This window comes from Centropristis striata, chromosome 15, assembly GCF_030273125.1.
Source record: "Centropristis striata isolate RG_2023a ecotype Rhode Island chromosome 15, C.striata_1.0, whole genome shotgun sequence".
NCBI classification, from domain to species: Eukaryota; Metazoa; Chordata; class Actinopteri; order Perciformes; family Serranidae; genus Centropristis; species Centropristis striata.
The window spans coordinates 22,227,228-22,241,674 of record NC_081531.1 but is presented as its reverse complement, the minus strand read 5'-3'; the positions used below and the strand labels follow the sequence as shown (position 1 = coordinate 22,241,674).

General features: G+C 39.8%; 1 protein-coding gene across 2 annotated transcripts in view; it reads left to right on the top strand.

Moving 5' to 3' along the window:
• LOC131986175 (replication protein A 70 kDa DNA-binding subunit-like) overlaps positions 1–14,447 on the top strand; it is a 65,631-nt gene that overhangs the window by 31,004 nt on the left and 20,180 nt on the right. For both annotated transcript variants that reach the window (XM_059351005.1, XM_059351004.1), the window contains exons 12-14: positions 3,606–3,742; positions 5,415–5,563; positions 7,987–8,116. In XM_059351005.1, the coding sequence (XP_059206988.1) occupies positions 3,606–3,742; positions 5,415–5,563; positions 7,987–8,116 (416 nt within the window). The remainder of the gene's footprint in view (positions 1–3,605; positions 3,743–5,414; positions 5,564–7,986; positions 8,117–14,447) is intronic.

Genomic DNA, 14,447 nt, shown 5'->3' with positions numbered 1-14,447 from the left:
CTTAAAGCTGAAGTGCACAACATATGAATGAACACCTGTTACATTAAAGTCCCTCAAGCCAAACGAGATAACATACTGCTGAATAAACCTTTCGCTGCCATTATTACTTTTCTAATCCTTTTCGACGTATATTCTACTGAAAGCTTAATGTTTTAAAATGATAAACTTTTTCTTTTTTCAATAAATATTCACTTAAATTCATTAAAAAATGGATTGCAACCAAGTATAGCACCATGAATTGTGTGCAACCGCTCTCTGCCCATCTTTTCTTATTCATATAAGATACTGCCCTAATGATTCTATGGTGCAATCCCAATGGGCCCCGACAAACTTGGGCTCTTGCCGGGTTTTTTTTTGTTAATAGACTGGGCTGCGCTCATTTAACCTCAGAAGTAACGATAAATGTGTATTAAGAGATAGGAGAGATGCTGTGTGTACTTACGCAGAACTTCACTGATTATTCTAATTTCCAGAGTCAGAAACATCCATCAGTTCTCAAGTTAATTAATACATTTTGGACGTTCAAAACTTACCTGTTCTGACTTTTTACTACTCCTGGGGGTGGAGGGTTTGTGAAGACCTCAACTATAGGCATACGTCACAAGTACACATCGACAGTGTTTGTACGTTTGCACTAACTGCCAAAACGGAGAGACAAAAGTTTTGCACTGCAGAAAACGCCTTTTCAAAGTGATGATGTGCTGTACAAAAGCTAAAAGGGGAATACGTAGCACGGAGAAACCTAAAGAGCAACTTGTGATGCATGTCTCACCTCATCCATTAGTACAGTTTGTACTTGTGATCAGCAGCACAGGAATAGCTATTAATTAAGTGTTGGACATGCCATATTGGATAATAAATTAATGGTTGCAAAGAAGTGTAAACAACATGCTGCAACTTACTGAGATTTATGTATGTTTACATACAGAGCAGTAATATTGCATGATTAGTGTAAAGTACGAGCACAGCAGCACAGTTTGGAGAAGCGCTGAGCGGTTTATATGAAGGAGTGTGTGTTTGCTGGTCGCAGAGGGGCAGCCTTACATGTCCTGTGTGTCATCTGTTGTGTCTCCATTCACTCTCTCTCGCCGCCGCTCTCCATGCTCCTTTGTTAAATAGGGGATTATAACATGGTAATGAGAACTGTCAGCCTGTTCCTGCGGTGATAATGGAGTTCAGAGGTGGATGACATCGTCTCAATCATAATGGAATTAAGGAAGGCTGAAAGAGCACAGACACAGAGCAGGAGAGAGGCGAGGGGAAGAGGAGGGGGGAGAGGGAGAGTTTAGGGAAAGGTTAGCAGAAGTAGCAGACAGGAGGATGACGTTTGCAGAATCTGTATTATAACTCTGTCCAGACATTTTGTTTACACATGAGCATGGAGTTCTGACACCGTGAGAAGGATAAAAACTATCTGTGATCAATTATCTCCCCTCGCTGCATTGCACATGCTGATAATAAAGTGACGTTCCAGCACGCAGACATGGTGCAGACAATGTGATTAACACAGTGTTATGTTTGTTTATAAAAGGACTAATGGAGCCACAAGTGTCTGAGAGATTTTGCATACTGCACCTCTGAGCTAAAGCTGGCACCGTGAAAGAGATCAGTGGAGGTGGGACGGAAGAAGATGCACAGAAAGCACATTGTGCTGGTTTACGGGAAAGTTTGTTTGTTGCGGCAGAGTTAGTCTTAAATAAAATACTTAAACTAAGCCAATGTCAGGGCTCCAGACTGCCCCTAAATGGTCACATTTTGCCCCTAAAATTTGAGACAATTTTTTCACCTACTTGCGCATGTGCGACCAGTAAATTTGCAGTTTTTTTATAATCATTGTAACCAAGTTTCCTGCGTGTTTGACTGGATGCAGCTAATAAAACAATAAATGGGCAGGAGTTGAGGTAACATGTTCAGCGCTGTTCAGCGGCAACCACTCTCTTGGTGCCTCTGGAGGGGCACCATACTTCACATACAGGAAGACATGGCTATGACAAAACAGTATGTTACATTATTAAATATTTTTTGTTGCCGACAAACTTCTGCTCCAGTCTCAAACATTATTTAAATGTGAATTTAAAACATTTTAGTTTCTGCATTAATTGTCAAAATATTTATCAGTAATACAGTGCAAATGAGAGAATATGTGAATATTTACTTTGCAAGTAGGTACACCCCTAAATTTTCTGCTTGCGCCCCTAAAATTTTAAGTTAGGAGCCACTGTGCTCCTAGTAAAAAAAACGTTAGTCTGGAGCCCTGAATATGCAAACATTTTTGACAAAAGGTGAGCCTCACGTTCTTCTTCTTCCTTCTCTTCGTTTTATCAGTTGGCAAACCATTTTAGAGGTGCAATACTGCCACCAGTTGGCCTGGAGACACTACTTGTTGACAAGTGCAACGCCTCGTGATAAAATCAGGCATACCAGTCTGGTCGGATGTTTGGCTTAATAACAAACCAGTTTGAACATTTTTTAAACAAGCCCAACCTTAAACCTTGCATAGAGAAACCCGGTTGCATGGCATCCTCTTAATAAAACAAAGACCCCACAGGTCCCAATATCCAGCTTGAAACGGGTTATTGTTAAGTGGTTTAAAGGGAGTTAGTGGAGGTTGTGACCACTAGTAGTGCTATAGGGTAATATTTTTACAATTTTTCGACTGTATTGTGCACACACACGGACACACAACGCACATCTGACACCTGATTCATGCTATTCCACTGAACGACTGAATTGTGGCAAAGAAATTCAATATGGCAGGAAGAAAAAGATTTCAGCATAAACAATGTAATATTGGAAATCACTTTACAAACACATTTGTCAAGTCCCAGTAATGTACAGTACACAGTTTAACACTAAATGCAAACACACACACACTTTGCTTGTTTACAAGAAAACTCCAGAGGGCGCCTTTAAGTTATCAAGTAAAATGACAAACCTCCCCTGCTCCCAGTTCTTAAAATTTGTCTGCTTTCCTCTAGTTTCATATGAATGAGAAGGCTATGATTATCTATTACTATTATCAAGAAAAAGCCTGAAGGTTAGAAAATCCTGTCTTTTTAAGCAATTTCCTGAATTAATCTTTTATTTATTTGCTTTCCTCAACCTTGTGCAGATCTTACTTGTTGTACATAAGTGCTTTTTTAAATTAATTTCTGATTCAGTTCTAATATTAGTCATGGTAGGCATGGCCTCTTAAATTTCTTGGAGCTGCAGCAGTGACTGCTCCCTCAGTGTAGATGTAGTAATCCTGAATGAAGTTTTTAGGCCTTGAGCATGACAGGAAACATGAATGAGGAATAAGTGTGTTTGTTGTGATTTGGAGTGTGGGTCTGGGTGTTAGCCAGCCTGTTATGACATTTATGTCAGTCTGCTGTCACTTGGGCGATATCAGAGGGGTGTCGACTTTTTCTGTGTCGGGGCTTTACTGCTTATGATGTGTTACCTCTTTATATTAAGTAGAGTAAATCTACGGCCATTTTTAACACCAGGTGGAGTCATTTCAAAATGCTGTCTTCACATATTGCTTTCCCTGTAAGTGTATTTGTCTCCCTGTGTTTGTGAGCTATCTTTAGGTCGAGGTGTAAAATGATTATCTCTGCCTGTAGATGTGATTGGAGTATGCAAGAGTGCGGAGGATGTATCACGTATCACCACTAAGACCAGCAGAGAAGTCTCCAAGAGGGCCCTCAACCTAATAGACACGACTGGCAAAGTGGTGACAGTCACACTGTGGGGAGAGGAGGTAACAACTATAATCTTTCTCTCCCTCTCTATCTCTTTGCTCTCTGTCTGTATCCAGTGATGGATTTGCAGTTTAACTTAAAAACATGTCAGACAGGCTCCAATTAATCTTGTGTTTATGAAGGCACCCACCCGTTTGTGTGCATGACATATGTCTGTGTGTGCTCTTACATACAGAGCTGTTTGATTTGGAGTATTTTTTGGATCGGTCGAATCATTCTTTTGACCTTCAGGAAGTGTTTTGGACCGCAGTCCCTGATTTGAGACGGAAAGGCTAAATAACTCTCGAATGTGCATGAAATGGTGCTATTCTTCTCTAAGCTCATTCAATCTGCAAGAGCTAATCCCTCCTTTGCCAAAATCCAAAAATGACTTTCAAATTAACTTGTAGGTTGTCCAATTATAAAAGCAAACTACACCACATATTACTCTCTCTGGTCCCTGCAGAAACAGATTGTGCACAAAAGAGACAATAACACAACTGCTTTTGGTGTCTTGTTCTCCATCTGTCTCTCCTCAAAATCATCTTTGACCAGGGGGCAACCTCCAGGCCTGAACAGTGAAGCCAATGCTATAAACATTCATTCTTTCTAATGGCCAGCAGGGGGCGACTCCACTGGCTGAAAAAAGAAGTCTGGTTGTATAGAAGTCTACACAGAAATTAGTCACTTCTGATTTTCTTAATGAGTTTATTGTCACGATTGCTAGTTTGGTCCCATTTAGAGTAAAATAGACTATAAGGCAGAGCTAACTTGTTATTGACAAGTTGCTAACTGAGCGAAAGAGGCATAGCAATCATTGACTGTTTAATAATGGTGGACGTTGGTTTCTGGACTGATGCTTTTTCGATGACGCCATATTGTTGTTTTGCAACTGGTACATGTACGAAGCCACTCAGGATTCAGAATGATGCTCCTCAGCTAGCATCCAACATCTTTATGAAGTGAAAACACATTGTGAAAGGGTTAAAAATTCAAAGACAACAACACAAAGTGCACTGTGGTAGCAACCTGTCAATCATATGGTAGCCCTGTCAAACCATCCCCGGCTTTATCATCTATTTGACTCTAAATAGACTGTAATTTACTAAATGATCATCATGCTGAAGAAAACTTGAAACTAACGATTGCAGCAATAAAGTCATTATAAGAATGTTAATGAGATCATAAATCAAATGACATGTAGGGTAATATTTATGTTGACTTTGAAACAAACTGACTTCTTTTTGTCATTGGAGAGAGAGCAGGTTTAAGGCGCTTCTGCAAAGTGTGGGGGTTGCCTCTTGGCAGCAATGCATATACCGTACATGGCACTGGGTAGATTTAAATAGCCATGAACTTAGTTTTAGTGGTTTTCCTTGTTTTCTCCTTAGAACTTTGAACATTTCACAGTTTGTTTTCACTTTGTGAAAGATTATTAGAACATTTCGGTCACATAAAAACAACTTGTTCAGCATTCAGTACGAAAAGACACTCTAAGGAGCTGATAATCTGCTTAACTTTCGCCAGCTCCACCCTCTCGCCCTAATATGGTCACGAAACCTTCGAAAAGCCAGGATTGAAAAACTTGAGGCTTCGAAACAGTTGTCCACAAACGAGTGGGTGTTTTCTCTGCGACTACATCTGTTTCTTTAAAACAGCCAATGTCTTTGACACAGTTTGTTCTCTCTCCAGGCAGAGAAGTTTGACGGCTCTGGGGAGCCTGTGGTCGCCATCAAAGGAGCGCGCTTGTCTGATTTCGGGGGCATATCTCTCTCTGCTTTGTTTAGTTCAACAGTCATGGTCAACCCAGACTTACCGGAGGCTTTCAGTCTGCGGGCCTGGTGAGTCACACACACACACACACACACACACACACACACACACACACACACACATTTCCTGAACACAAACACACGTTTGTTCACACATGCTGACATGCACAGTATGCACCAATGTCACAAGCACCTTGTGGGTGCAAGAAACGTGTAAACAGACGGACAAACCACTATACAGATGGAGACATTTTAAAGTCGCTGTCATGCTGATATATGTAAAATATAGTATAATAAACACAGTGTAAGCTCACACGCACACACGAGAAGTGCACATCTTTAATCATCAGGAGACTGTTGGCATGTGTCTCCTCAGTCCCAGCAGACCTCCAGACAGGATGTAGACAGGATTGGATGGAGGGAATAACAGAAAAGCAGAACACGGATATTTCTGGATTCTTGCTCTGAACCGCGACTTATCATGCACAGAAAGACTGAGACACGGCAAGCCGCTTCAAACTGGGTTCCTATTAGCGGTTTCTGTGGAGGGATTTTAAATTATGACTCATTCACTCATTAAGGCTGTTCCCAAGTCTGGCCACCAATGAAATATAAATGCATTTTTTCCATTCTTTTCTCTTTTTTTAATCCTGTGTGTGTACATATCAATGCCTCTATGTGCACGTTGCACTGAAAGCTATTTTTAGGCACTCATACAGGAAATAAAGGTTTTGGGTTTGTTTGTGGTTCCTGTGAGAATTATTCTGGAGACACAGATCATAAAATGAAATGACTCCTTGATGACGTCATCAAGGAGGCCTGACGCCTGTAAAAACTTCATCAGCGTGTTTCCTGCCGTCAGCTGCCCTCTAAAGTTCCGGCTTGAAACTCCATGACAGGTTTTGTTTGATGATGATAGGCCAAGTAAAACCGGAGATCAAATATAGGTCAAATTTAGTATAAAAATATAGAATTAAATTAGATACATTTAATTCACTGAGCATGATCGTGTTTTGATAGAAAAAACCCCATCATTTTCAAAATCCGCTTTCGTGTTTCTTGATCTAGTAAGTAAGAGTGGAAAAATAATTATCAGGTCATATAGGTGAGATTGTGTTTTTAAAAAAACAACATGGCATGGTAAAAACATTTTTAGTAGTGTATACATGCAGAATGAAAAGGAGACAAAGACGGACAAAATAGACCAAAGCTCCTTTATTCCAGTGTGTGTACATATCAGTGCTTCAGTGTGCATGTGAATGCTTGTATGTTTCACTGAAAGGTATTGCTGGATGCCCTCACAGCTTCAAAAGTGCAAAAAAGGAAACAAAAGTTCAGGTGTATTATTTTTTTATGTCTGGTTTATAATCTTCTCCATGCACAAAAGCCATTTTTTTGTGTGTGTTGCCTTCAGTCATGGCTTTCAATTGTGTGTGTCGGCGCACGGGCTCCATCACTCCAGCGTTAATCTTCCTCCTAGTAGTCTCTGGTCAGTACTCCATTGCATCTTGACATTCAAAGAGCTAAATAACTAAAAAGCAGCAACCCTTCTTCCCTTTCATTCCCCCTTTTCATTCCTCTCTAATCCCTGACTTGTTGGTCTTCTCTCTCCACTTTACACGCTGACAGCGGTGAAGGAATGACAATGAATGTTATTCAAGCAGCAGAAAAGAGTGTTTTCCCACTTCCTTTTTAACATGTAGGTCTGTGCTCTACAAAGACAAAGAGTATCTGTCTGACTCCAGTTCCTGTGGCGATGTGGCGCTTTGTGGGATTGTTTCGACCAGGCTTGCTTGCATAATTTAAGGAAATTGATGAATTTGGATGATGCCTTGATTAGATTGCTCTCCTCTGCTAGAATACAGAGCAGGAGTCATGCTGATGCATTAAGATTTTAAAAAGAATATTAAAAAGGTGATAAATTAATAGATGGAGTGAGGAAGACAGACAAGCGTTGTTTTTTCTTTTTTGTCTCTGCAAAGAAACAGTGTTTATTGACAAAAAAATATGTAAATATAAAAAGCTGATCAAAATATGAACGCATTTATGCATGATAGACAGGAAATCGGTTCAGGGATTAAGGGAGTAATTCAGTCATGGCTGAAGGCGATTTCTTTACACAAAAGCTGATACAATGCAGTGTCTTCTTCACAGGAAGTCTGTGCATGATTATTTACATGTATAAAGGTGTGTTACATCAACAAACACATTTTACACCCTTTGTTTTGCAAAGAGATAGATACATATTGATGGCGTATTTTGTGTGGTTTAATCACCTCAGTATCCAGAGATCGCATCCTGAAACACGCTCTGTTTGTCTTTGTTATTTAAGTCAAGAAACCCTCCATCCGTTTCTTATTTCTCTCTCCTCAAACTCTAAATAATGTATATCATACTTCACATGTATGTGTGTTTGTTTTCGGTGTTCCTGCGTGTTTGCGCATACATTTATGTGCATATACGTGCCATGTGTTTTAATGTGCACGGTGTAGGTACGACCAGGGAGGCTTTGCAACCAACAGCCAATCCCTGACAGAGACAAGGTCAGCAGGCAGCGGGTCGAGGACGAACTGGAAAACCCTGAGCGAAGTTAAGGAGGAAGACTTGGGACATGGAGAGAAGGTGCAGTACACACACACACACACACACACACACACACACACACACACACACACACACACACACACACACACACACATACATACTATATATACATACCTAATGTCAGCATACACATGCTGACATTAGGGCTGTGATGGTAACCAAGGCCATGTGATGCTACCATAATTTTTACATGATCAATCTCATGTTTTTCCAGTGTGTAGCATGTTTTAATTTAGAGCTTTCACACACATGTCCAGTCAGGAACATGGCCTCTGCTCGGTCGACTTCTTTCATGTGTAGTTTACCGCAAAACCGCAGGGATGAGTTGATTTTTCACCACACTGAGAAAAAAATCCAAACTGTAGAAGCCTGAGCTGTCATTTAAAGGAGACACGAGAACTTGTTTAAAGGGTTCGTTCACTTAAAATACAACAGATGTTAGAGACAGAAATCTAAAAACTGTGCGTAATGAAACCAATATAACTTTCATGGCTAAGTCTTTTTGGGTATTTGGATTAATTAACCCTTAAAAGCACAAAAAATGCAAATTTGCAATCATTTAAAACCACATATGCTTCCATGCATATTCACACACGAGTACAACCTCACAAACACTTAATTTAGCACTTTAGCACACATGTAGCCACGAAGCAACCCTTACTTGAATGAATTACTGACGGTTTGTAATGAAAGTCTTCTTCAGGGTATTCAAAAAGTAAGTCAAACTTCATGACTCAAAAAAGGAACTGTTGAGTCCAGGGATTCCTCTCAGAAGTGCCTAAAACAAACGGTTCATGTGTTATGAAAGACGACGTGGTTAAGTGGTGGAGCGAACCGAACCAATGAAAGAGGAACTCTGCTAAATGCAATGATACAAGACTCTACAATTAGCAGTTTATACATTTTTTGTTATAGACCGTCCCCCTGTAAATCAGCTGTCATTTGACGCATGGCAAACCTTTCTGAAAAAATGTCCATTTTAATTCATTTTAAAGTTATTCACCATTTGCAATAGTCCACTGCCATTGCCATGCCCACTTTTAGCACACACACACACACACACACACACACTTGACCGTCATACCAAATTTCAGCCTCATAGGACAAAACTGTGACCACTAAAGTGTGGAGACATTTTCTGTGGCCCGATCAATAGAGCAGCTGGTCGTACCAAAAATCTTCCATAAAAGTGATTTCTCTCTTTTATTATTTTCCAACCCTGTTTATATCATATTTTGTATTCTCAAAGATAAATGACCTCACTTTAAAATAGAGCTTCAAAGAGAAATTCATATTTTTTTGTTTTAATTTTATTTATTTTTTGGGTGGTGGTGTTTTTTTTAATAGAACTAATGATTATTTTCTTGATTCATTTAAAAATAAATTTGTCTATATAATGTTAAAAAAAGTTTTGTTTGTTTTTGTGTTTGTTTTTGTTTTGTTTGTTTTTGTGTTTGTTTTTGTTTCGCCTTCAGATATCTAGTTTTGAATCACATTCCGTCCAAAACCTTAAAAATTCATAGTCATTTTTTTATATCACAAAGGAATGTTATTTTTATGAAAATTGACTAATAGATTCAACTCTACAATGAAATTATGGCTAAATCTTCCCATACACCAGATGTAATTTGGAACCATACTTACCGGTAATTCTTATTTGAAGATAAGTGGTGAAAATCGAAAAAAAACAAAAACGATGGTAATTGAGATATAAACTCATTTTGTGTTGCATTTATAGTGTTTCTGTTTACTTTTCTTTTGTTACAGATTGATTTAGCCATTTGTATAATTCAGTACAATCCATAAGAAATGTATGGCGTCATAAGTCACGCGAGCGATAACACATCTGCACGTGCGCAGATCTCTCTGCGCGCATAAATTATTTTGTGTCACGCGTGCAGATTTCAACTGCCGCGCGCACTTCTTCACGCCTGCAGTCTTATTGATTCATTGATTCTTAAGTATTTATGACTGCTATGTTGGTTTTATTTAACGTTACATCATTAATTGTGATGGTTAGTTACCGTATTTCCTCAATAAATAGCCGGTCTCATTGTTCGTTGTTTACACGAACAAATAAAGGCCGGGACAGCACTTTTTAAAAAATTTTATTCCAAGTCTTTTTTATTGAGGTTTATGGATAGTGTACAAAGTACATACATTCAGAAATATAGATGATCGGCAATAATACAAATACAATATAAACATAAACATCACCTCCCCCCTCGCTCCAACAGAGCCCCATCCCTGCAACAACATTACTGTACCATTCGACAACCTAGTATTAATTGAACTTGTGTTCAATTTAAAAAAAAAAAAGACAATAATAATAATAAATAATAAATTTCAAATTATATATATGTATATATAAATAAATACATAATAATAAAGTAAAATAATAACAGATACATTAGTCAAAGCAAAATAGCATGATACACAGGTAAATAAGAAATCAACAGGTAAACGAGGGTCCTTATGGATTACAGATTATACAGAATACAGGATCAGTCATATAGAGCACCAATATTAGTGACATCTAATTTCTCTATATAATTCAAAAAGGGTTTCCAAATATCATAAATTTTTTTAATACATCCTCTTGTAGAATAACGAATCTTTTTTAATACCAAGTGGTGTAGAAGATCATTGATCCACATCTTAAATGTTGGAGAAAGTTTCTCCTTCCACCTATAAAGTATTAATCGCCTAGCTAGGAGAGATGCAAAAGCTATTATATTCTTTGCCTGGCGGTTGAGGTGAGTATCTTGAGGAGTTATTCCAAATATGGCAGTAATGGCAGAAGGTTCTACAGGTACTTGTAAAACATCTGAAAAAGTTTTAAATATTGACTGCCAGAAATTGTCTAGTTTTGAACAAAACCAGAACATATGCGAGAGGGTGGCTGGCATTTGCCTGCATCGATCACAAATGGGATCAATACTAGGTGTGAACCTAGCTAGTCTCGGAACAGCACTTTTTAACCTTTTTATTACCAGTGATGAAGCGGAGAGTTGTGGTCGTGAACGTGCTGAAACAACTGTTGTTGTTGTTTACATGATGCCGCCGCTACCACTAAGCTGTCCGCAGCAAACTGAAAAGGCACCCATGTGGAGGCTGCAAAATGACCAATCATGAGAGGGCTGGGGTCAGCCTTGGTCTCCGCCCCCAATGTGTCAAAAGTCGAGCTACGAGCGAGCAGAGCTCCACCACGAGAGAGTACGGGGGGAGAGAGAGAATGTGTTGTTGTGCGAGTTGCTGTTGTTTTTTACTTGCGCGCGCCTGAATCTGCTTCACTCGGTTGCTGAATATGTGCGCGAAGATCAAACAAGTGCTCGCGGCAGTTGAAATTTGCGCGCGTAAATCATTTCGTGTCACGCGCGCAGATTTCAACTGCTGCGAGCACTTATTTGACCTCTCTGCGCGCGTGCAGATGTGTTATCGCTCGCGCAACTTTTGACTCAAATATGACGCCATAGAAATGACAGCAGAAAAAACAACAATTGTGACACCAACAGTTTACTTTTTTTTTTTTTTTCAGATCAGGTTTACTCGCTCATATATGAGCTTCAGAACAGGGGCTCTGGAAATAGTGGATCAGATTGAAACATGTTGTGCAACAACAAAAGATAAATAAATCTTGTTATTTGCCTTGCAGTTCTAGTTAAATCTCTGAGCTGGTTCTTTATGAAAATCTCGAAGCTGGAAGCGGATTGATATGTGATGTCAGAAAATCCTTCTCTCGCTCGGGCAGCTGGCTACCGTTTGAAGATGAATGAACAGAAAACCACAACACATGACTTAACATCGGTGTAGAGTTTGATAGTAGAAAATCTTTTCAGTTTTGTAAATACAAAGATCTGCAAGGGGTAGAAATTTACTGTTTTGCACCAAAGTTTACAGTCACGTCTTTCATATTTACAGACTTAGACAGCAATAATGTGACTTTTATTGTCATATTTCTCTTACTTGCCTTCACTATGCTCATACGGTACACACAAATGTACGAAAATGTTTGAAATGCATGCTAAAAACAACCCCCGATACTGAACAAGACACGCTCCGAGCACACAGCAGTTGGGTGGTGTTTGTTTAGCCATATAGAGATTACACTGATGGCTTCTTTTTTAAAACTATCAGAGAAGATTTTCTGTGAACAGACATGGATTTAGTCAGTCTCATTTGAATGTAAGCGTTTAGCCAAACACAAATCCACAGTCAGTCTTCCATTCATTGTAAATAGAGCAGCTTGGGGCTGTGCCTTTCTATGACTTCACGGATTAGAGTCATGGTTCTCTTGTTTTAGCTGTGGGAGGGAGATAGTGATGCTCACGTATTAGCAGCACCGGCTGAACCGCCACACGCCGTTTGGACGAGCGATGTGAGAACTCTCAAATTGAACCTTGTGCCATTTTAAGAAGTGTCATCGCACCGCATCCTAAAAGTAGACTGATTCTAAGTGGTATGTGCCACTCATAAACTTTCTATCCAATTAATTAGGTTTATCTCCGACTAGTCTCCCTCATCCCGCACGTTTAATTAGAAGCCACTTACGGTAGCTTCAAGAACAATGTCGTTTCTAATGAAAATTTCTAATTATGTGTTGGAGTTTGGAGGAAGCCTACAGGGCATAACACCACCAGAAGGGAGGTGGAGCGGGAGAGGAAGGCTGGGAAGAAAATCCAGGCACTTAAAGGAATAGTTGAGATTTTTTGAAGTTGGATTGTTTTACCTACAGTAGATGTCAGCATGCTCACAGTTTGGAGAAACTGGCAGGAGTAATGAGACAGAAGCAAGACATTGTACTGCTGTGGACCTGGGCAACAGCACAATGTATTTTAGCCACCGAAAACATAAGGTCCACCAAGAAAAAAACATTAAGTTGAGTGTATTTTCACTGCTTTACCTCACCCTCAGACAGCCCTTTTCGACAGGGAACTGACGGCGTTAATAACGCTGTCTTCAATGACACTAGACTACATTGACAAAAACAATAATTCATCTCGAAGAGCTTTATCCCACGTGTCCTGACGTAGGTTTCTGGATGAGGAAATGTATGGCGCTGCTACATATATATCTTTATCCACAGCCAGTGTGGGTAAGTGCTGTGGTCAGTACGTTCCTGTTCGGAGAAGCAGAGTACCATAGTCCTGGCAATTTTTTAATGAAAACATACTTTTCAAATCTGCCAGCGGGGGTCAAAAGGTTAAAGTGTGAGTCACACAATAACACAATCAAACCAACCGATCAAAGCAGCAGTAGACAACTGATCTTACTGTCCATGAAAAAAAATCCAAACTGTTCCTTTAAAATTCATGTCACTTACAAACCTGGATGGGGAGGGGAAAAAAGAAGAAGTGAAGTGACAGATAGAAAGAGAATGGTTATTTAGAAAAGGATACGATGGGAACTGTTAACTGGCAGATTTGGGGGTAAAAGAGTTGAAAGGTGAGAATGTATAAATAATTCAAGCTCCAATTTCTTTTCTTCTTGTCTTTCCTGTCTTTCTGCCCTGTGAACCTGTCACCGGTCCTGTAATTGAACGGCTTTAAGGAGGTTGTCTATCACACTCTGAGGCTGCAGCTTTGGTCGGTCTAAATCATTAGCTTATACTTTGAAGGAATCTAATTTGACATTCTACCTGTTTGCCTCTATGTAAGTGCGTGACTGTGACTGTGTGTGTGTGTGACTGTGTGTGTGTGTGTGTGTGTGTGTGTGTGTGTGTGTAAGCCATTTCTAATTAATGCAGCTGTGTGTGTGTGTCTGTGTGTGTGTAGGGGTTTTGGGACAAGCATTAAAGTTGGCATGTGCAGCCACGTCAATTATGTGAAGTAGATTTTCACTTGGTTGCCCTTCCACATACAAATTTTAATTGCATTTAGGTGCCAGAAGGTGACACAGGGATTTGGTGTGATAAGAATGAAAACTATTTTCAGACAGCTAGGTGTGTGTGTGTGTGATTCTTTAGGTAATTCTGCGCACACATATTTTTGTGTGTTTGTGAGCAGTTTTTGGTGTGGAGCATTAGTCATGCTGCTCTTCAAGGTTCTCCTCAGTGTGCTTAGGGTTAAGACTCTGCCCCAAGGCTTCTGCACACACACTGGAATGAATAGGAGCAACAAAAAAAAAACACAAGAGAAGAAGAGCAGAGATGATGACGACACAGGAGGGTCTATTTTCTAGTTGTGATAGAAGCGTTATGGTCCAGATGCAGTTGACCTCTACCCTCACACTCTCGTCTGCCAACATGACAAGCCTTCAACAAGCCCCGCAAAAGTTTTTTCTCCTTCCACCTTCCCCGCCCAGCGCCTTCCCACCTCTTCAGCCTTCCAGCGCTCCAATCTGCCCAAGT